General features: G+C 48.2%; 2 protein-coding genes across 3 annotated transcripts; one reads left to right on the plus strand and one right to left on the minus strand.

Moving 5' to 3' along the window:
• The first annotated feature begins 905 nt into the window (after nucleotides 1-905).
• DDIT3 (DNA damage inducible transcript 3) lies at nucleotides 906-3,589 on the plus strand. Its single transcript, XM_056797786.1, has 4 exons — nucleotides 906-1,167; nucleotides 2,261-2,308; nucleotides 2,681-2,836; nucleotides 3,015-3,589. The coding sequence occupies exons 3-4, from the start codon at nucleotides 2,699-2,701 to the stop codon at nucleotides 3,399-3,401; spliced, it is 525 nt and encodes a 174-aa protein (XP_056653764.1). The 5' UTR covers nucleotides 906-1,167; nucleotides 2,261-2,308; nucleotides 2,681-2,698; the 3' UTR covers nucleotides 3,402-3,589.
• MARS1 (methionyl-tRNA synthetase 1) lies at nucleotides 3,520-18,861 on the minus strand. Of its 2 annotated transcripts, XM_056797782.1 has the most exons (22): nucleotides 18,602-18,861; nucleotides 17,218-17,308; nucleotides 16,938-17,016; nucleotides 16,716-16,850; nucleotides 16,554-16,629; nucleotides 16,159-16,331; nucleotides 15,868-15,980; nucleotides 12,345-12,461; nucleotides 11,882-12,085; nucleotides 10,258-10,459; nucleotides 9,916-9,990; nucleotides 9,654-9,824; nucleotides 9,340-9,435; nucleotides 9,058-9,175; nucleotides 6,662-6,875; nucleotides 5,433-5,564; nucleotides 5,222-5,326; nucleotides 4,944-5,130; nucleotides 4,419-4,490; nucleotides 4,070-4,093; nucleotides 3,840-3,923; nucleotides 3,520-3,758 (listed from the first exon to the last, which is right to left on the minus strand). In XM_056797782.1, exons 1-22 carry the CDS (start codon nucleotides 18,804-18,806, stop codon nucleotides 3,612-3,614), a joined length of 2,820 nt encoding a protein of 939 aa, XP_056653760.1. In that variant the 5' UTR covers nucleotides 18,807-18,861; the 3' UTR covers nucleotides 3,520-3,611. The 2 variants fall into 2 exon arrangements, with proteins under 2 accessions (XP_056653760.1, XP_056653761.1); XM_056797783.1 differs by lacking the exon at nucleotides 4,070-4,093 and having other exon boundaries at nucleotides 18,602-18,858.
• Between the last annotated feature and the right edge of the window lie 1,659 nt (nucleotides 18,862-20,520).

Here is a 20,520-nt window from a genome sequence, read left to right on the forward strand (position 1 = left end):
TTTAGAATTCCTGTCAATAAACCTTAGAGGTGCTCAGCCGGCTTCCCGGAGCAGTTACTTACTGCTGGATGCTAAACTGCTTATCTTTCTCCCCTCCCTAAGCACTTTAATGGATCATCTGCTCCAGGGATGCGTGTTTTCTACACAAAAACCTTCCCACAAATGGAGAGGACCCCGGGGAAAGGGAGTCCAGACAGATAGGGACGATCCGAGTCCTCTGGGTTAGAGGCAGGAATCTTGGGGTGCCGGCCCCAATAGGGCCTCCTTCTGGGAAGCTTGCATGACCCCATGTAAAAGTGAAAAGATGTTTTGCTTCTGTCGGGGGATAACGCACCCTACCCATCTACCGTGATGGAAGATGGAAACCCCTTGATGGATAGTCCTTGTAGGATCTGGGGTTTGGGGCCGGAGATTTTTCGACCTCTTCCAGTCATTTCTCCGCCCCTTTCCACAGCCCATTTTACAGAGGAGGAAACGAAGGCTCGGAGAGGTGACACAGTCGGTGACTCCAGTCACACCGGAGGGCGGGCGAGGCCCAGGGTGGGGCGGCCCCGCCACCGCCGCCGCCGCTCCGGGCAGTTAGGCGCCCGCGGCTGGAGGCCGCCGGGGCCCTCAGCCTCCTGCTGCCCAGCACAACCCTGGCGCGCGCGCGCACGCGCGGAGACACCAGTTGCCAAACATTGCATCATCTCCGCCCTCCTTCCCTTTCCTTCCCTTCCCTACCCCATCTCCCTCCCTCTCCCGGCCCCACCGCCTCCTCCCTCTCCCTTTCTATCCGCTCCCATCCTCTCGTCCCCGCTCTCGCGCGCACGCGCGCACGCATGACTCACCCAGCTCCCCAGAGCCTCGTGACCCGAAGCCACTTCCGGGTCCAACGCGACTTCTACCCCAGCTAGGAGTGGGGCTGGTGAGGGGGGGCCGTGGAGCTCCTGAGTGGCGGAGGCCGGGGGGCGGGGCGGGGCCGAGGCTGGCGTGCCCCTCTCCTATTGGCTAGTGTCTAAACGCCCCCGCCTCTCCCCAGGAGGAGGGCAGGGCCGCTTTAAAAGGCTCGGAACCCAGGCCTCGCCGAGGTCAAACACTTGGGTATCAGACAAAGGATAGATGATGATGAAGATGACCTGGTGGCTGCGGCAAAGCCAGAACCAGAGCCGGGATCCGAGGAGAAAGGCGAGTGTCAGCCCCTATCTGCTTCCCTCCCCAAATTAGGAACCCCATCCTCTCCCCCACGGACTGCGCCCCTAAAACGTGGACTTCCACCCCCACGGGGCCTTTCTGACCTTAAAGCCCAAGACCCTAAAAAATCAGGGTTCCGCGGAGTTCGCCCCCAACAGGACATGGGCTTCTCGTGGCTTAGCCCCCCGCTTCTCCGGAAAGACAACCCAGGTCCCCCCGCCCCCCGTCTGAGCCTATGGGCTGCTGCTCCCCTTGGTACCCGGGGACTGGCCGGGGAGGGGAGGAAACTGTTCTCGGAGTGGGGCACTGTCACCGCGCATGCAGCCAATCGCTGTGAGGAGCAGGAACCTTTCCCTCAACCGGGGCCACAGATGCTTTCACCCCTAGGCTCCTGCCCCGTCTGCTAAGCGAGAAGATGCGGCTCGTGCCTTTGGGCTTTCCTTCCTGCTAAGGATGGATTTTAGGAATGAGGGACACAATGGCAGAGGCAGAGAGGTGATTTCCCCTTCCCCCAGTTTAGGAGCTGAATGAGTGGAGCAGTTATTTCTCCACGTTGGGGAGCCCCGAAGGCTATCCTTGGTACACTGCACTTCCAGCAACCTAGGATTTGCTTGCATCCCCTCCCCCCCCAACCCCTTCCAGTGGCCCTTTCCATACAGCCCTATGTAACCATTGCATCAGGCCAGCCCCCTTCCTGACTCTGGAGCCCTCTGGCCTGGAGCCTCACTGCTGATGAAAGCCCTGTCCTATATGCTGGAAGGCAAGGAGTCCCGAGGGGGACGACAGCCCAGCAGAGAAATACTGGGGGCGGTATTGCATCTGCAGCCTCCTGGGATCTCTGAAGCTGCTGCTGTCTGCCACCACTGGGCTGCAGCTGTCCCTGCCCTGTCAAGGGGACACAGCATCAGGAAAGTGTCAATCCAGGCCCTTCTCCAGCAATTGTGGTCTGATTTGGATAGTAAGGCGGCTATGATTTTCTGAGTCTTGCCACCGGGCTGACAACTAGAAATAAAGGGAATTGGCTCTTCCTTGCCTTATAAGCATTCTCCCAATGGACTCATTTTCTCATTTTCTCTGTCTCCTACAGTGTTCCAGAAGAAAGTCTGTCTTCATACATCATCATACCTGAGAGCAGGTAAATCTGACCAGGCCTTTCTCCCTAATCTTTAACAATATCTATGGGCTTCCTTTAAGGGTGGCTTGGAATCAGGGCATCTTTAAGGGCTGGATTGGCTCATTTCCCTGGCCCAGACCTCCCAAGTTGTCTAACTTGATGCTTTTTGATGATCCTTTGCTGGTTTTTATTTGGAAACAGCCGGGGAATCATTCATCCTGACTAGAAATAGGGTCCCAGCTTCCGGGGATGAGAGTAGCACAAAGAGCATCTTCCTGGAACACAACCCTATCTTCTTCCATAAAGTACTATACAAATGTCAAGGTCTTATCAGAAACGAGAATTTGCCCAACCATTTTGTGAGCTGTCCTCACTGCAACACTCTTTCCCCAGAGTCTGATCTAACCAGAGATGGCAGCTGAACCACTGCCCTTCTCCTTTGGGACGCTGTCTAGCTGGGAGCTAGAGGCCTGGTATGAGGACCTGCAAGAGGTGTTGTCCTCTGAAGAGAACGGAGGGGCATATATCCAACCCCCCGAAACAGAACAGGTAAAGTCTGCAAAAGCAGCTTCCTTGCTAAAGTCCTGAGTAGGGGATCCATTTGCATCGTACAGATGAGGGGACTGACCAGACCCAGGTCACACAGCTCCTGGGTCTTTGATTCTAAGATGGGAGTGTTTTCTGGCATACAGAAAGTTGTGTCACACTAATTTCTCCATCCTTATAGGAAGAACTGAAAACATTTACCACTCTTGACCCAGCTTCCCTGGTCTGGCTGGCTGAGGAGCCTGGGCCAGTGGGAATCACGAGCAATGGCCAAAGCCCATGCTCTCCTGAGTCCAGCCAAAGCTCACTGGCCCAGGAAGAGGAAGAGGATGAACCCGGGGAACAAGGAGGAAGAAGAAATAGGAAACGGAGGAGGAGCAGCGAGCAATCCCCAGCCCGAAGTCGGAAGCAGAGCGTGAAAGAAAAGGAACAAGAAAATGAACGAAAGGTAGCACGTCTGGAGGCAGAGAACGAGCGCCTCAAGCGAGAGATCGAACGACTGACCAGGGAGGTGGATGTGACCCGCCAGGCCCTCATTGACCGCATGGTCAGCCTGCCGCGGTCATGATGGCTGGACCGTGGGGCCCTGAACTCTGCTTTCCAGCACAGGACCTGCCCCAGGAGAAGGGCTGCCCCAGGTGCCAAGCAGCGACCACTGAGGGAGCTGCAAAGGGAAGGCCCCCACGTGATGTACAGAGATGTATTTATTATAGCCTCGATGGCCCACTCCATTAAAACCCTTTGTCCTGAAGCGCATTCAATGGTGTCTGGCTCTCCCTCATTTCTTCTTCTTGCCCTTTGGAGGGTCAAGAGGCTTCCCTTCGGCCAGTGCCAGGTGTTGCTTGAGCTCCAGAAGTTTAGCCACCTCAGCAGCCACCTGGGCTTTGTCAGCCTTCTGGGCCTTCAATTCTCGGACAACACTGCCCTGAGAGGTTACAGAGAGGAGGATGAGGGGGAGTCAGGAGAGCCCCAATCCCACCCACCCCACCCCCTTCCCCACACCCACCTGTTTTGTCACCGCATCAGTGAGGAGCTTGATCTGCTCAGGGTCTGCTAGTTCGGCGGGGGCTTCTGCCTTGGAAACTTTAGCCTTAGAAGGAATAAAAGAATCCTTTTTAGCCCTTGCAGAAAGACACCCCTCGCCTGCCCCCCCCCCCCCCACAAACATGCTTGCAATTACTCTCAGTTGCAGACCTGGCCCCTCCCCACCCTTTGACAGCTCAACAGAGTGATTACCTTCAACTCCAAGGAATCTTCTAGCTAAGACAGACAGGAAAGAGAGACTCTGGGTGAGGTACTAAGAGGATGAAGCGGTAATCAGAGGGCTGCTTGGAGACTGAATGGTAGGAAGTGATGACAAGAAGGGCAGCACCAGACCTGGAGGCCCTGGGTTCCAAGCTGCCACTTCCCTGCTGTGTGACCCTGGCCAAGTCACTTAACCCCAACTGCCTAGTCCTTATAGCTTTAACCAATACTTCGTACTTCTAAGCCAGAAGGTTAAGGGTTTCCAAGAAGAAAAGAGTGATGACAGGGGCTACTGAACTACCCGAGGGGCAATCAGTAGAGCTCCCCCCTGCTTCCTTACCTGGCCCCCTCCAAAGCGCTTTCTCAGACCTTCAATTTGGTCATTTTCTAGCTTCTGGAACAATGGACTAACCTGCAGGGAAAGAGAAGGTTAAGTTGGCCGCACAAAGGAATGATGGCTCTGAAGCTGGGAAGGAGTTTTAGGAGAAATAGAAGCCAAAGAGGGGATAAAGGCTGATTATGCTCTGGGAGAAGATACGGAAGAGAACTCTAACCCAAGATTCTAGAGGCCAAAACAGAAGTCGGCTTCTAGTAGCACGGACCACTCGCACCCCCGACAGGACAGAGCTCAGGCAGGCTTAGGTGACTAACACGGATAAACCGTGTTCCTTTAGTCGCATTTGAAGGAGGGCGGTAAAAGCAACGAAACCCATCCACCTTAAGTGCAAAACTGAGCCCGACACCCAGAAGCCGTGGGAGCTCCCCGCCTAAAACGAGAGGCAATGGTAGCTCTCCCTTCTTGGCAGAGGCTTCAAGGAGAACAACGAGGATTTCTGAAGCGGTGTATGATGGGAAGACAACCTACTATGCCAATCTGGTGCCCAGCAGGCAGGAGGCATGGGAAGTTGGTAGGCAAGGCAGCACAGACGGCCGGTGGGAGCTGCAGCTGAGTCTGGATAGTTGTGCTGACTGTAGGCATGTAGGGCTGCATCATGATGGAGAGCAGGGCCGCCATGTTCACCGCCACACCTGTCACTGTGCCAGCACGGTGCCTGGGGAGGGGGAGAGAGGCCGGGTCGGCCTGGGGCCCCGTAAGGCAGCTCGAGCCTCCTCGGCGGCGCAGGCTGCACCCCGCTTCTTTACCTGTCAGCCTCGCTGCCCTTGATTCTCTTCCAGGGCTCATTCACCTGAATGTACTGGTTGCCGTGCCGAGAGATGGTGAGCACACAGCGAAGGGCATCTCTAATCCTACGGAGGAATATGTGGTCCAGAAGCCGAGCCAAAGGCTAGCCCTCAGCAAGAGCTTTCCCACGGCAGACAGTCTTTCAAGGGAAGGCAAGGCAGGAGTACTCACCGGACCTTCTCGAGCAGCTGGTGGTACTGCCGCAACTCCAGAGTGACGTGGGCAAGCAGGCGCTGGTCATCCGGAGTCAGCGTCATCTTGGGCACGCAGCCCCCAAAGAACTTACACACAAACATGCCAGCTCTGGGGGAGGGGAGGAGAGCCAGCTGAGTCCGGAGCTACGGGCCCCAGTTCAGCCAGCACAGCTCCCCAGGCCGGCCTCATTTCCGTTCCCCCACAGCCTCCCAGCCGTGTCACTGACACCAGAGGCATTCCAGGTTACAGGTGTTTCTGTCTGCCCACGTCCGTCTGTACTATACCTGCTGGGCATTCAAAGTAAATGTGGCTGTCCTTTTATTCTCGTTGTTTACTCTAAACCCCTACTTTTCTTAGCAGCACCGCCAAGACAGGAGCGCAACAGCTAGGCGATCCAGGTTAAGTGACTGGCCCAGGGTGACAAAGCTAGAAGTAGCTGAAGCCACGTCTGAACCCAGGCCCTCCCAACTACTGTGCCACCTAGCTACCTGTTAAGGAAGATCAACTGCGTGCTCATTGGGAATGATTTCTGCCGTAGTACATCTGGGAGAAAGCAACTCTACTGTCCGCTGATGATAGCAAAAAGGGGGGGGGGCCCAAACTAGCTTCCTAGTCACTGAGCCAAGGAGTGCAGAGGCTTCTCACCCATGGGAACATTCCACTGGCTTGGGCAAGGCACGGGGACCAGTACAAGACTGGGGGGAAGAGATCACAAGGTGAGGAAAAACAATGGGGCATCTGGGGTGGCACAGTGGCTAGGGCCCCAGGTCCTGGTTTGGCCTCAGAATCTTCCCAGCTGGGCAAGCCTGGGCAAGTCACTTCGCCCTGACTAAGCCCTGCTGCTCCTCGGCCTCAGAACCCACCCAATATAGTGAGTCTGAGTTTAAGGAAAAAACCTTCCACAAGGGACGTTACCTCTACTGCATTCGGAAGACGTGCCTCACAAAATCTATCCTCTACAAGTCCATTCTTCAACCAGCTTTTAATTTAGACACGTCCAAAGGGCAGAGACCCTGCTCTTCAGCGGCTCCCTCCTGTCACCCGAGCCCAGCTCCATACTGCTTCCTGACCACACCTCCTTCCACCATGCACGGCTGCCATGAGCTTTTCGCCTCTAATCCTCCCCAGAAGGGAGCCAAATTCCCCCAGCGGAGCAGCCCCGGAAACAAGGGTCCAGAACCCAGTTCTGCCCCACTTAATCTCACCTGTTGACAAAGTTACCCAGGTTGTTGAGCAGCTCAGAATTATTCTTGAGCATCAGGTCAGTCCAGGAGAACGAGCTGTCCTGGCTCTCAGGCCGCACGAAGAGCAGGTAGAAGCGCCAGATGTCAGACGGAATGCCCGTGTTCTGAGCCATGTCCCCAAACACCCCCACGCCTCGGCTCTTGGAAAACTTTCCATCCTCGTAGTTCAGGTATTCTAGATAGGGAAGGAAGGAAGGTCAGGATGAGGCTCCTCCCTCTCTCCAGCATCCGCTTGGCACGTATCCAGCCGTCCCCAGTCTCCCACATTAGCAAAATTCTACCCATTTCTCCGTAACGGACGGAGCAGTTCCCCCTCTCCCATGCCAAGGATGTACAATATTTACACATCTGGTCTTGGGAGATTCACCAGGGACTATAAGAACCTATAACAAAATGCTCTTTGCCGTTGGAGAACTAGGAATTGCTTAAGGCTTGGCTGAGCCAACATAACAAGAATGACAACACTACCTATGTTAACTTACTTATTCAGTGCTATGCACCCAACTCCCACAAGTTAGAAAAATAAAAGATTCAAATGGAGAAATGCAAGGTCAAGAATCTAGAGGGGAATATGGGGGAACAGGTGGGAGGGAAAGTAGTTTATCAGTATCAGATCTCAAACTATCCTAGGAAGCAGTAAGCATCGGTATGGGGGTAAACAAAAAAGAGGCTGAGCGCCGGAACAGATTAAATCCACAACACACAGAAGAAAAGAGACATCCCAGCAGAGGAGCCCCCAGGTGACAAAACTGCCAGGAAAGCTGGAGAGCAGGATGCCGCACCTCACACTATAGACCAAGAGAAGATCCAAAGGAATCCATGACTTAGATGTGAACAAGTCATATCATAAATAAACTGGAGGAGCAAGGAAGAAATCTACCAATGGAGAAGAGTTCAGGATCAAACAAGGGGGAGAGAGGATTGATCACACAGAAAATATACAATTTTGATTTCTATCTATAAAATTTTAAAAGTTTTGCAAAAACATAATATAAAAATTAAAAAGAAATGGTTAATAAGGAAAGAATCTCTGCAACAATTTTCTCTAATTAAAGGTCTCATTTCCAAGACTGTATATGGGGGGTAGCTAGGTGGCTCAGTGGATAAGAGTCAGGCTTGGAGACAAAGGGTCCTAGATCCAATCTAAGACATTACCTAACTGTGTGACCCTGCGCAAGTCACTTAATCCAATTGCTTAGCCTTTACCATTATTCTGTCTTGGAATTGATACTTAACATCAATTCTAAGACAGAAAGTAAGGGTTTAAAAAAAAAATTTCTATGGAACTCATTCACATTTATAAAACTAAGAGTCCTAATATATAAAATGTATATTACAAAATATATTAAAATATAGAATATATAAAAACATATCTAATATATAAATACAAAAGATATATAAAACTAAGAACCCCAATAGATAAATCTTTTTTCCCCTAAACCCTCATCTTCCATCTTAGAATTAATACTAGGTATTGGTTCCAAGGCAGAAGAGTAGTAAAGGCTGGGCAACAGGGGTTAAGTGGGTGGCCCAGGGTCACACAGTTGGGAAGTATCTGAGGTCACATTTGAACTCAGGACCTGTCACCGTGACCAATAGATAAATCTTAAAAGAGGAAATGGATCATTTCAAAGGAGCCTGGGAAGAAGTCTCTGTGAACTGATACAGGGCAAAGTGAGTTTGCTACTAGAACAATTTATGCAAAAATAACATTAAAGAGAAAAGCAGCTTTGAAAGTCTTTAAAACTGATGGATGCGCTGATGAGCATCCAAAAGCACAAAATAAAACATCCTACATTTCCTGAGAGGGGAAAGAGACAGCTATTCAGAAGGAGCTAATGTAAATATCTTAGGGATTTGTTTGGGGTTTTTAAAAATACTGCTCAATGTGCTGGGGAGCAAAGGTAGTAGAAGGGACTGATTAATTTTTAAAATAACCGGTCTAGGGGGAAAATTTTAGCTCTTAAAAGCAAGACATAAGCTTAAAAAACAATACTTTTTTTCTTCAAAATGATCTATAGACAAATGCCTGCCAGAGTAAGAAAAGGGACAATTCTTCACACTGTATCTCAACAAAGTAAAGCAAGTCAAACAAAGCCTGTCCCAGTTCTGCTTCCCAGACCTTTCTGTTAGGAAAAGGATCTCTTTGGTCTCCTACCACCCTCTGCCCCCAGCCCATCTCCTTCGATTCTCTAGAATCTCTTCTTTCTTCTTCTAGACATGGATCTTACTGGCTCATTTCAACTGCTGCCCCCTCCAAAATCAGCTGCTAGGGAGCCAATGTCACCAGCTCCTCCCTCCCATTCTCTTTCAAAACCCCACTCTTTCTCCTCCCCCCACCCCATCCCTCAGGGCACCTGTGGCAATGAGGTGGCTGACCAAGGTATAGTTGTCTTCGGCTCCCAGGGCCGAGCAAGGGAAGACAACGCTGTGGAAGGGGACGTTGTCTTTGGCCATGAACTGGTAGAGTTCCACCTGGGGAGTTTGAGTGAGGAAGGCCATCTTGATGAGATCAGATATTCATGAGCAGAGAGCAGAGACACCCCCCCACACACAAGTAGCCATTCTCTCATCCTCTGTCTCAGCCCTCCCTCCCTTTCTCCCTCTTTCTCTCTCCGGTAGGCCCAAGTACAACATGCCTGTTCCGGATTCTTCCACCATTTTTCCCACTGGTCAGTATAGTTGGCTGTGATGGACAGATAGCCAATTGTGGCGTCGAACCAAACATAAAACACCTAGAAATTCGGGAGAAGAGGCATGTGTCAAGATAAAGATGGAGTGAAACGATGTGAAGAGAGGATAGAGGACAGACTAGTAACTGACAGTCCAAGACTCATCAACCTCCCCAAACAACTCTCAACCATCTCCATCCTAGTGGGCCAGACCCAACCCAGGCCCCGGGGCTTCAGGGCCAGTGTATTTGGGGGAGTAGGAAGTTTTGTCAAGCTTTGACCTTGTCCTGGAAGCCCTCTAAGGGCACAGGGGTACCCCATTTGAGGTCACGAGTTATACATCGTGGTTTGAGTCCATCCCGGAGCCAGGAGCGGGTGATGAATCGAGCATTGGGCGTCCAGTCACTGCCAGCTAGAGTCCTTCCCAACCACTCCTCCAGGCGTTTCTCCAGCTGGGAGAGAAGGAATGAAGAAGAATGCAGTGTCAGCAGAATGGAGGACAAACAAATCGATAAAGTAAGGGGAAAAACAAAGAGAATTTACCTTGGGCAGGTCCAAGAATAAGTGCTGGGAAGACTTCACCACTGGGGATTCCCGGCAAATCTTACACTGAGGCTTCTGTAAGGAGGGAGACATGGGAGACAGGAAAACAACAAAGAACAAATTTAATTCAGGGCTCTATCTACTGGCTTCACACAGAGCCACTCTTCAGAGGGAAGGAAGGAAGGGTCTTGGCTGGAAAGAGGCCCTGAAGGTGAATAGCAAGAATAAGGCCACGGTGGGAAGGAGGGAGGCCTCTGCACCCTCACTGGGGAGTAGAAACAAGGAAAGGTATCAGACAAGGAGCTCATGGGAAAAAGGCCCGGGACCTCGGCTCTCTCTGACCTTGAGCTCGATGGCATTGATGAGCTTGCCACACTTGTCACATTGGTCACCCCGGGCCTCCTCATAGCCACAGAATGGGCACACGCCCTCCACAAATCGATCAGCCAGGAAGCGCGAGCACCGCTCACACCGAAGCTGCTCCACTGTGTCCTTGAACAAGAAGCCCCGTGACAGCAGCCTCTGAAAGATATCTTGGGTGATCCTGGGGATATGCAGGAAAAAGAAAAGACACAGAGGGAAAATCAGAGGAACCAAGGCAAAATCAGCAGAGAACCTGCTCAGTAAAAAGCCAGAGTGCCCAGAAAGGCTATGGTTTTGTTTCTTCCCTTTTGTTTTTAAAAATCCTGACCTTCCTTCTTAGAATCAACGCTAAAGCAGAAGAGAAAGAGGTAGGCAATTGGGATTAAATGACTTGCCCAGGGTCACAGAGCTAGGAAGTATCTGAGGCAATATTTGAACTCAGGACCTCCAGGCCTGGCTTTCTATCCACTGAGCCATCTCGCTGCCTCCTATGGTTTAATTTCTGTTCACTTGTTCCCTGAAACCCTGATAGATGTCAGCCCATTCTGAGTAACTCCCCAGAATACCATTATAATCTTCGAGGATAACGTTTTCCTTTAATAAATTTATCAATCTATTTTGCCTAGTATAGATTATAGATGGGGCATGAGAGCAATTCAACCAAACACATTGTATAGATAAGGAAACAGGCCCAGTGACTTGTCTAAGGTCACATAGCTAGTAACTGACTTCACATTCTTTTTTTTTCTGGGTTACACATGTATATTCATGCAAAACATATTTCCATACTGTTTATTGTTATAAGAGAATATTCATGTAAAACAAAAACCACAAAATAAAAACAAGGCTTAGAACTCTTAAGTATTGAGAGAAAGGTCCTAATCAGATTAAGGCTAAGGGGACAAGGGAATGGAGACAAAAAGAAAAATCCACTGAAGCAAATTCAAAAACCTTTTTTGCTCTCTTTTCATCTCCCAGATCCCTAATACGGGCTCCTGTACAGAGCTATAGACATGTTATACTTTTTTTTTTACTTTATTTTTCTGTGTGTTTTCTTTTGCAACATGGCTAATATGGAAATCCATTTTGCATGACTTCACATATATAATTAATATTATATGTGGTGTTTGCTTTCTCAGGGGTTGAGGAAGGGCAGGAGGGGCAGGTCTTGGAATTCAAAATGTTTTAAAAAGTTTACTTAAAATGTTTTTACATGTAAATAGGAAATATTTAAAGAAAGAAAGAGAAATACATTTTTAAAAAAGGAAAGTAACATGCTACTAACTAGACTAAGTTTCCTAGGGTTCATCTGACTCCCCACCTTGGCTTCATCAATGGTTTCCCTTGCAGGCTAAGTGACTCAGTATCTGAGAGAGTCAGACTTAAAAATAGGAGGGTTCTGGGATCAAATCCGGTCTCAGATACTTCCCTGGGCTAGTCATTTAATCCCAACTGCCTAGCTCTTACCACTCTTTTGTCTTAAAATCGATACTTAGTTCAATTCTAAGACAGAAGGTAAAGGTTTAAAAAAAGAAAAAGAAAAAAGACCAGCTGCCTTTTCATTTTCTCAGTCATTCCATTCCTACCCTCCCCGTGAGCTTACTTGGTCTGATGTGGGGTGGTGGTCCGACCAAAGAAGTCAAAGGATATGTTAAACCAACGGTAGATGTTGGTGTGGATAGCGTGGTACTTGTCACAAATCTGCTGTGGCGTGAGACCCTCCTCCATGGCTTTCGTTTCTGTCGCTGTCCCATACTCATCTGTCCCACACAAGTACAACGTATTCCACTGGCGAAGTCGAGAGTACCTTGAGGGCAACAGGGTGGTCAAAAGGGACAATCCATGCTCGCACCCATCGTGGCTCCCCCTTGCCCCAATCCAAAAACAAGCTCCTACTGTATACAAGCAATGGTTCAGGGCACTGGGAAGACAGCCAGGGAAGGTGCTGACCTTTCACAAGGCTGCTTCCTCTGGGTGGGTTTGTCAGCCTTCCCTAACCCCCACCCCTAGAGCACCCCATCTCCTGCAATCCCTCTTCATTCCCCAGGCATTCTTTCCCCCTCCACCTGGCAAAGACATCAGCACTCAGGACGCAACCAATGATGTTGCCAAGATGTGGGACGTTGTTGACGTAGGGAAGGGCGCTGGTAATGAGCACGTTCCTTTCTCCAGCCACTGGCAACCTGGTGGGAAAGGAGAGAGAAGCTCAGGCTGGGGGGAAACATGACAGCTTAGAAGGCTAGAGTTGAGAGGAAGAGCAGGGAGGCCAGGTTAGAAGACAAAGCCCCAAGGCACTCAGGTTGTGGTGTATTAGCTCTGACTTCCACATTGCTTCACAACCACAAAGACCCTTTTAATTGTATAATTTTTTCTCATGTGTGCTTTCTTCCTTGCAAGACTACACAGGGTATCCCATAAGTCTTTGTGCAGAGTTAAGCTTTTAACAGCTTTGTCATCTTGAAAAAACCAATTAACTGGTCTCTTTGGCCAATTTTTTTATTCTTTCACTTTTTAGTCTTCTTTTCTAAGCTTTTCGAGTGTAGAACCACACTTTTGGGACATCCTGTCTCATATACTCTTCTCTATACCCAGGACTATTTATTGAGAGGCTGTGTGAACATGTAAAATATTTAGGGGTCTCCATCCTGTGCACGCCAGCAATGACTCAACATAGTAGTAAAGTCAGGTGTTCCCCCAAATCCTGGCACAAGAGCACCACAGACAGCAAGCTGTCAGCCAATGCAAGAACCAGAGGAAGGAGTTATAGTTGTGAAAAACCAGCACAGGGAAGCTGAGAGCACTCTTTTCTCTGGGCTGATCTGAACTATCTGGCTCTCTGGGCTCACTCTCTGCTCTCTTATCTCACCAGAGGGTTCAGAGGGCCGGCTGCAATGGAGGATCAGATTTTTACTTAAAGTTAGAAAAGTTCAAACCTATTTCTCTCTTTTTGTCTCTTCACTAATAACTGCTTATAAGTCCAGTAATAAGCCTCCAGATTGATTTTTTACTTATAACAACTGTGTGCACTAAGTGCCTCTGTGGGCCCCTGGATCTTTGCAAACCCTAAAGTTTTATATAGGGGCAGTTGGGTAGCGGGAGCAGAGCAGGGCTACAGAGCAGGCCTGGAATCAGGAGGACCTGGGTTTAAATCTGGACTCAATAATTCTGAAAGACTTATCAAATATCATCCCCCTCCAGAGAAAGAACTGCTGGAGTTGGAACACAGATCAAAGCAGACTGGTTTTCACTTGAGTTAATTTATGGTTTTACTTAGGGAGTTTGTTTTATATGAGTATTCTCTTTCAACAATGACCAACATGGAACTAAGTTTTGCATGATAATACACGTACAATCCAGATCAAATTGGTTGCCATCTCTGGGAGGGGAGAGGAAAGGGAGACAATTTGTATCTCATAATTTCTGAAAACGTATGTTGAAAATTGTTGTTAACAATTGGGAAAACAAAATACGTAATAAAAAAATATCTGGCCTCAGACACTCCAGCTGTGTAACTCACTTAACCCCAATTGCCTAGCCCTTAAGGCTCTTCTGTCTTGGAACGGATTCTTAGTATCGATTCTAAGACAGATGGTAACTTAAAAAAAAAAAAGGTTCTTTATTGACGAAAGCAGGTTCAAATGTGGCCTCAGACACTAACTAGCTGTGTGATCCTGAGCAAGTCACTTAACCCCGATTGCCTGGCCCTTGTGCTCTTCTGTCTTAGAATCAACACTTCCAAAAAGGGTCATTATAATGGTCAAGGCAGGGGATGACAAAGACCTAACATAGGAGAGAAGTCTGAAGACAGCAGCCCAGGAGCCCTGGCAAGACGTGTTGAGTGGGCCAGGGTAAAGAACCTGGGGGCTGGAAGAATGCTGGTGGCACCCTCAGCAGAGAGAGACCTAGATTGCCTTGTACTTTTCCTAAGATCTCATGATTCTTCTCTGGTCCATTTATTTCTTCAACACTGAGCCAGCTCTCTACTGAGAGGCTACAAAGTGGAGCAAGTTACAGCTCTTTACCTCAATCTAAAGTGCAGAATACGCCATATACAATAGCTCTAGCACAAGGGAGGGTATGGTAAGCCCTAGAAAGAATACACAGAGTGCTATGAGAATATACAAAAGGAGAAGATCACTTCTGCCTGGGAGGGAATTAACCATGGGATAAAGAGGATCAGGGAAGGTTTCACAGCCTCCAAGACCAAATAGGGGCAGCTGGGTGGCTCAGGGGATAGTGAGCCAGGCCTGGAGGTGGGAGCTCCTGGGATCAGATCTGACCTCAGATACTTCCTACTTATGTGACCTTGGGCAAATAACCCCCACTGCCCAGTCCTTACTGCTCTTCTGCCATGGAATGGATACTTAGAATTGATTTTAAGACAGAAGGTAAGAGTTTAGGGGAAAAAAAAGACCAAAGAGAATTTGAACAGGCAGAAAACCAGAAGGAGGTATTCCATGCCCAAAGGCTTTCAGAAAAACTTCAGTTCTTTGGGGAAAAGGAGTTTGGTTTGGTGCATCAGAGAATAAGTGCCTTGCACACAGTAGGTGCTTAGCAGAAGTTTATTGAAACACTAAAAGAAAGAATAGGAAGATGAAAAGGATGACTAGAGACACACAGTAGAGAACTTCGAATACCACAAATGAGTTTGTTTCCCCTACCAAGTGCATCTCCTCAATTTAGCCTCTAGATGCCTGGATGGTGCCTTCTTTACTAGCCTCAAAGCATTTTTTTATTCCCTTACCTCCCATCTTAGAATCAATACTATGTATTGGTGCCAAGGTATTATTATTGGTTTTCAGGAGAAAATTGTGTGGTTTTTTTTTTTAACCCTTACCTTTTGCCTTACAATCAATATAGTTCGAATCAAATCAGTTCCAAGGCAGAAGAAAGGTAAGGGCTAGCAATACAGGTTAAGTGACTTATCCAGGATCCTACAGCTAGAAAGTGTCTAAGGCCAGATTTGGACCCAACACCTCCCATCTCTAGGCCTGGCTCTCAATCCTCTGAGCCACCTGGCTATTCCCCATCCCCATTCCCAAGCATTTTTAAACCCTTATTTCCTATCTTGGTAATAACTTGGTAATAAAAGAAGAGCAAGGGTTAAGTGACTTGCCCAAGGTCACACAGCTCAGAAATATCTGAGGCCAGATTGAATCCATGTCCTCCTGACTTCAGATCTACTGCCAGTAGCCACAAAGCTTTTACTCAGTTCTGCACACAAGAGGTGATAAGTAAATACAAAATAATTGATTGAAGTTGAATGTCATATCCCAAGAAGAGATGGCCTTCCTCCTTCTACCCAAACTGCCCTCCCCTGGACCTGTACAAATCACATCTAACCCTGAAAAGTCATGCTCAAATTTTATTTCCTCTCTAAAACCTGGCCTGATTTCTACTCCTCAAGGATGGATTAGCCAAGGCAAGGAAGGTCCAGGATGGAAGAGGCAAAGGTAGTGGGAAAACTCCCCTTGGAAGGGATTATGGGGGAGGCACACACAGGGGCAGAGGGAGCAGGAAGCTCTGTGAGCTCAAACTCTTTCCACAACAGACTATAGAGGAGCACAGGAAAGACATGTTCCTACTCACACTGGATTCTGCCATGGTCTAACGGGAGGCAGAGCCTCCAGTCCTTCCTCCCAAGCAGTTACAGCCATGGCAATCTCCTCCTCAGAAAGGGTATGGGCAGACAGCTCATCCTCCTGTGGAAAAGAAATCCCACCCCAGCATGGAAGAGCTATTGCCCAGCGAAGGAAAACCTTCCTCTTTCCTCACAACAGTGTCCCCAATAAGTAACACCAGCTGCTCCCCTCCCCCATCTCAGACTCCCCTATCAATGTGGGGATCTCCCTCCAATCTCCCCTCCTATCCACCTGATACCTCAGGCTCATTGCTGACAGGCCTCTCTAAGGGAACAATGGGCTGTGGCTGTTTCTGTAAATATGTTCGGAGAGCCAAGGCCCCCTGCTTCTTCAGGACAGATTCAACAGCCTGCTGGCATGGTTCCTGGACACTCAGGGTCTGGAACCAGCTCTGCAAAGCAGCAAGTTCATCTAGGCACCAGAGAAAGAGAGAAAGGGGAAAAAGAAGTCAGTAGCTTGGAATAGGCAGAAAGGAATGTTTTGGGGTTTTTTTTCCCTAAGTCTCTTCTTCCTCACCAGGTTCCTCCAACAAGCCTCCACCCAGACAGGCATTCATATCCTAGCTCCATACTCTGATCCCTCACCCCTGGCTCCCAGAAGATTGCAGGGTAAAGTAACAGGTACAGTTCTCACCAGGAAGGTAAGCTGGATCTTGGAGTAAAGGATACAGCGCTCCCCACAGAACAATGTCAGCCAAAGACTCCGAATCCTTTAGCAGGAAGGAAAAGAACAAGTTTGACAACTTAGCTCTTTATAGAAAATTCTTTCTGCCCTACACCCCAAGCCCCAACTTACGCCAGCCAGGAAAGGGCAGCTTCGTCGACTCAGGCTGTGGTCAATGTGGATTAATGCCCTTCTGACAGGAGAAAGAACATCCTCTCCCTTCTTTCCCTGGACCACCAAGTTGTAGAGGGCAACCGAAAGAACAGGCTACATTAAGAGAGATGGGGAAGAACATGGAGTCACTGTGAACAAAAAACTCCCAGTCCTCCTCACCTGTTAAGCTACTGTTCCTACCTGTAGCTCTGTTGCCTCCCATTCCAGCCACTGATTAGTGAGATCATCTTGCTCCCAACCACATAACAGAAAAAAATACCTGTTGGAAGAAAAAAGAGATGGGGTATGGATTTAGGGATGATCCTATCTGTCTAGGCCCACTAATTGAGCCTTTCTCCAAATGTGGCACAGAAAACACCAATACCAGAACAGAAGTCAGCAGACTTAATCTTCACCCCTAGTCTCCCCCTCCCTCCCTCCCACCACTCTTTCCCTCTTACCCAACCTGACCAAAACTGACCTGCAAATTGCACTAGTAGAAAAGAGATAGTGACCACTGTCTAGTTTCAGGACTGGAAGTTTAGGCCGAGTCAAGAATGGGACCACACGCTCTGTAAGGAGGAATGAGGAAACAAGACAAGAATAAGAATAGACACTGAACCCTAACTCTATAAAGACTCACTCAAAACATTTAAACCTTAGGAGATGGAGAAAAGGAAGAAAATGATGTCAGCTCCCAAGGCAGGCAAGGAAGGGTGACTGACAATGACCAAGAACAGATTTTAGACCAACTACAAAGAATGACTATATGTAAGTAACAGCCAAGAGAAATGGACACAACTAGGAGGGATATCTGATCCCCAGGGAAATTAATGACCTTCACTCTCCAAGGTCAAGTTATTTTACATCTATAACCCCCTTAATATTCTAGTATGGTGATCTGTTTGCATCGTATCCTCTTGCAGGCTCCAGTAGGATAGGAATTTGCCTTATTTAAACTTTGCACCTCCCCCAGCTCTTAGTAAAGTTCTCTGCAAAGAGAAAACATTAATGCTGGTGGGGTAGCTAGGTAGAAGTGGACAGAAGAACACCAAGCCTAGAGTCAGGAGGACCTGTGTTCAAATTTGACCTCAGACACTTCCTCTCTGTGTAAACTGTTATGTTGGGATTTGGGGTGAGGAAAGAACAAGAGAGAACATATAAATAATTGCATCTCTCAGTTTTTGCGAACCATTCATCCTTATCACAAACCCTAGGCAAGTCATTTAAGGCTTTTGCCTAGCCCTTGATCCCAATTAGACGTGATACTAAGACGGTTCAAAAAAAAAATTAATGACCGTTACAGCTATTAACTAGAAAAATCAGAGGTGACAGTGACTGCTCCTAACGACTAGAAAAGACTACAAGAGACAATTGAAATCATGAATGAATTAGTGCTGAAAAGCACTTTCATGTCCATCCAATTCAACTCCCGGTTTTCAAGAGGAGGAAACTGTAGTAGAGGAAATTAAAGAGACTTGCCCCAGGTCACACAGTTAGTAAATGTCTGAAGCAGGATTCAAACTCAGGTTTCCCTGGCTCACCAGGGAGAGGTCCAGTGAGAGGTGGTGGGTTCTAAGGGAAGGGGGGGGGGCAATTAATGCTTTGGAGTGGGGTGGAGGGGATGATTTTAACACCAATAAAACTTTGTTATTTTCTTGGGAGGAATCCACAGGTCAGCACTGGAGATGGGAGTGGGAGCAGCTGGGGACTGGGGCGGGGGGAGAGGGACAGGAACGAGTGAGGAGGCTGGGGAACCAAGGGGAGGTGTTCCCACAAGGGCTGTCCATGAGGAGGCAGGAGGAAAGGGATGGAGGAAGAGTCAGGGATCGGAGAAGGGGGCATCCTGACTCCCGCGAAAGTACCTTCGGGGCTCACGGTGCTGATAAGGAGCTCGCCCCTGGCTCCTGCCCGCCCAGCAGCAGCCAGGACCGGCAGGTTCCCCGGGGCGCCTTCGGTCACGAAAAGCCGCATTCCGCCTCCGCGCAGCCGCTGATGCAACAGGAACCGGTTTGCCCGCCCCTCGCCCTCTGCCTCTGCAGATCCACTAAGCCTGTCACCGCGCTGCATGCTGGGAAGTAGAGTCTCCGAGCTTTCCACTCCTCAGGTCACTCGACTAAGCGAAGACTTCATCTCCCACAATGCGGCGCAAAGGAAGCGGAAGAGGCTGTTCCGAAATGATAAAGATGAGAGTTGGTGCTAGAGGGTCCCGTTTCTTTCTGCCTGTTTTTCCCAACATTAAACCTCTATTGTCAACCAGCCGAGACTTGCTCTTTGTATGCTCAGGAGACGCGCCATTGCTGCCACTTCATTTTACCCCAAAAACATTTCTAACAGGAATTTTATGGAAACCCTTTTCCCTTAAATTGTTATGCGACTCCTTACATTATTAATTTTTATCATCCCGAGTTCTAGGGCAATCCAAGGGTATGTTTGAATGGCAACCTTTCTTATTGATTAACCCATTAGCTTAGAACCTCTTTACCAATTAGCAGTGGCTCATTTTTACATATACTGGGGGCAGCTAGGTGGCTAAATGGTTAGAGAGCCTGATTAGAGAAAGGAAATCCCGGGTTCAAATTTGACAGACTTCCTAGCTGTGTGAGCTTGAGCAAATCACTTTAAGTCCTATTGCCTTTACTGTTCTTCCTAGGAACCAATTTAATCTAAGATGGAAGTGTCAACGTGGAAATCTAGAAATCCCCAGCCCAGGCTAGACAGCCACTTCAGGTGAGAGGTAGACCCCATCCAAAGTCAAGTAGCTCTTTTGTCTCCAATAAGCCTTTCCCAGTATATCACACCCTCCTTCTGAGGATCAAACTTGGGACCTTCAGCTTGTGACACTGATGCGCTACCACAGGCCAAAGTTAAAGTAGATGTCTATTGTCTCGTGAAGAGGGACCTTCCCTCAGGGGGAAACTCTCCTGTGACAAGGCCAAAACCTGGGGTTTCTACCCTCAAACTAAATAAACTGGGGATCTCTAGATTCCACGTTGACAGAAGGTAAGAGTTTAAAATAATTGATACTGTCTATACTTGATTGACAATGTAATCAATAACAAAGACAATTAGCTATTAGGCATTTTTATCTGTGATAAAGGACTGCCACCTTTAATTGTCATTGAAACAGAAGTTGACTTCTGAGAACCTAGTCTCACCATTTAGTTCCCTCAGTATACCATGCAAACTCTTTTTTCAAAGATTCTTTCTATCCCCCTTCTCAAAAAGATTAGAGAGGAAAAGGCCTTCCAACTTCTGTCTTTCTGTCATTTCTACTTTTTCTGGAACTACAACTATCTTTTCTCAGTGGCTCCAAAAAACCTGCCAAAATATAATTCTCATTAGATAACAGTTAAAAACTATCACTTTCCAAGCTTCCTTACCAGTTAAAGAGAAAGTAACAGTAAAAGATGGCCTCTACAAGAGAGGATTTTAAAATAGAAGTATATTGCTTCCAGAAAGAAGCCAAAAAATTTTGGTTCCCTGAAAATCACCTGGGAGTAACTATCAAATCCACACTAATATTAAATACAATCCATTTAAAATACAAAAAACTCACTTTAAAAAGCCTTCTGTAAATTAGGAAGAAGCCCATATAACACTAGTAATAATAATAATAGCTAAATGAAGCTTAAGTGTTTTACCATAATGGGAGGATTAGTGTAAAGGGAAGGAGAGAGAGAAGAGAAAGAGAAAAAAAGAGGAGAGGAAAGAGAGAGACACAGTAACATGAGGCATGACAATAGCACATGAAGAAGGAATGAGAGGGAGGGTTGAACATTCA

This window comes from Monodelphis domestica, chromosome 5 (assembly GCF_027887165.1).
Source record: "Monodelphis domestica isolate mMonDom1 chromosome 5, mMonDom1.pri, whole genome shotgun sequence".
NCBI lineage: Eukaryota > Metazoa > Chordata > Mammalia > Didelphimorphia > Didelphidae > Monodelphis > Monodelphis domestica.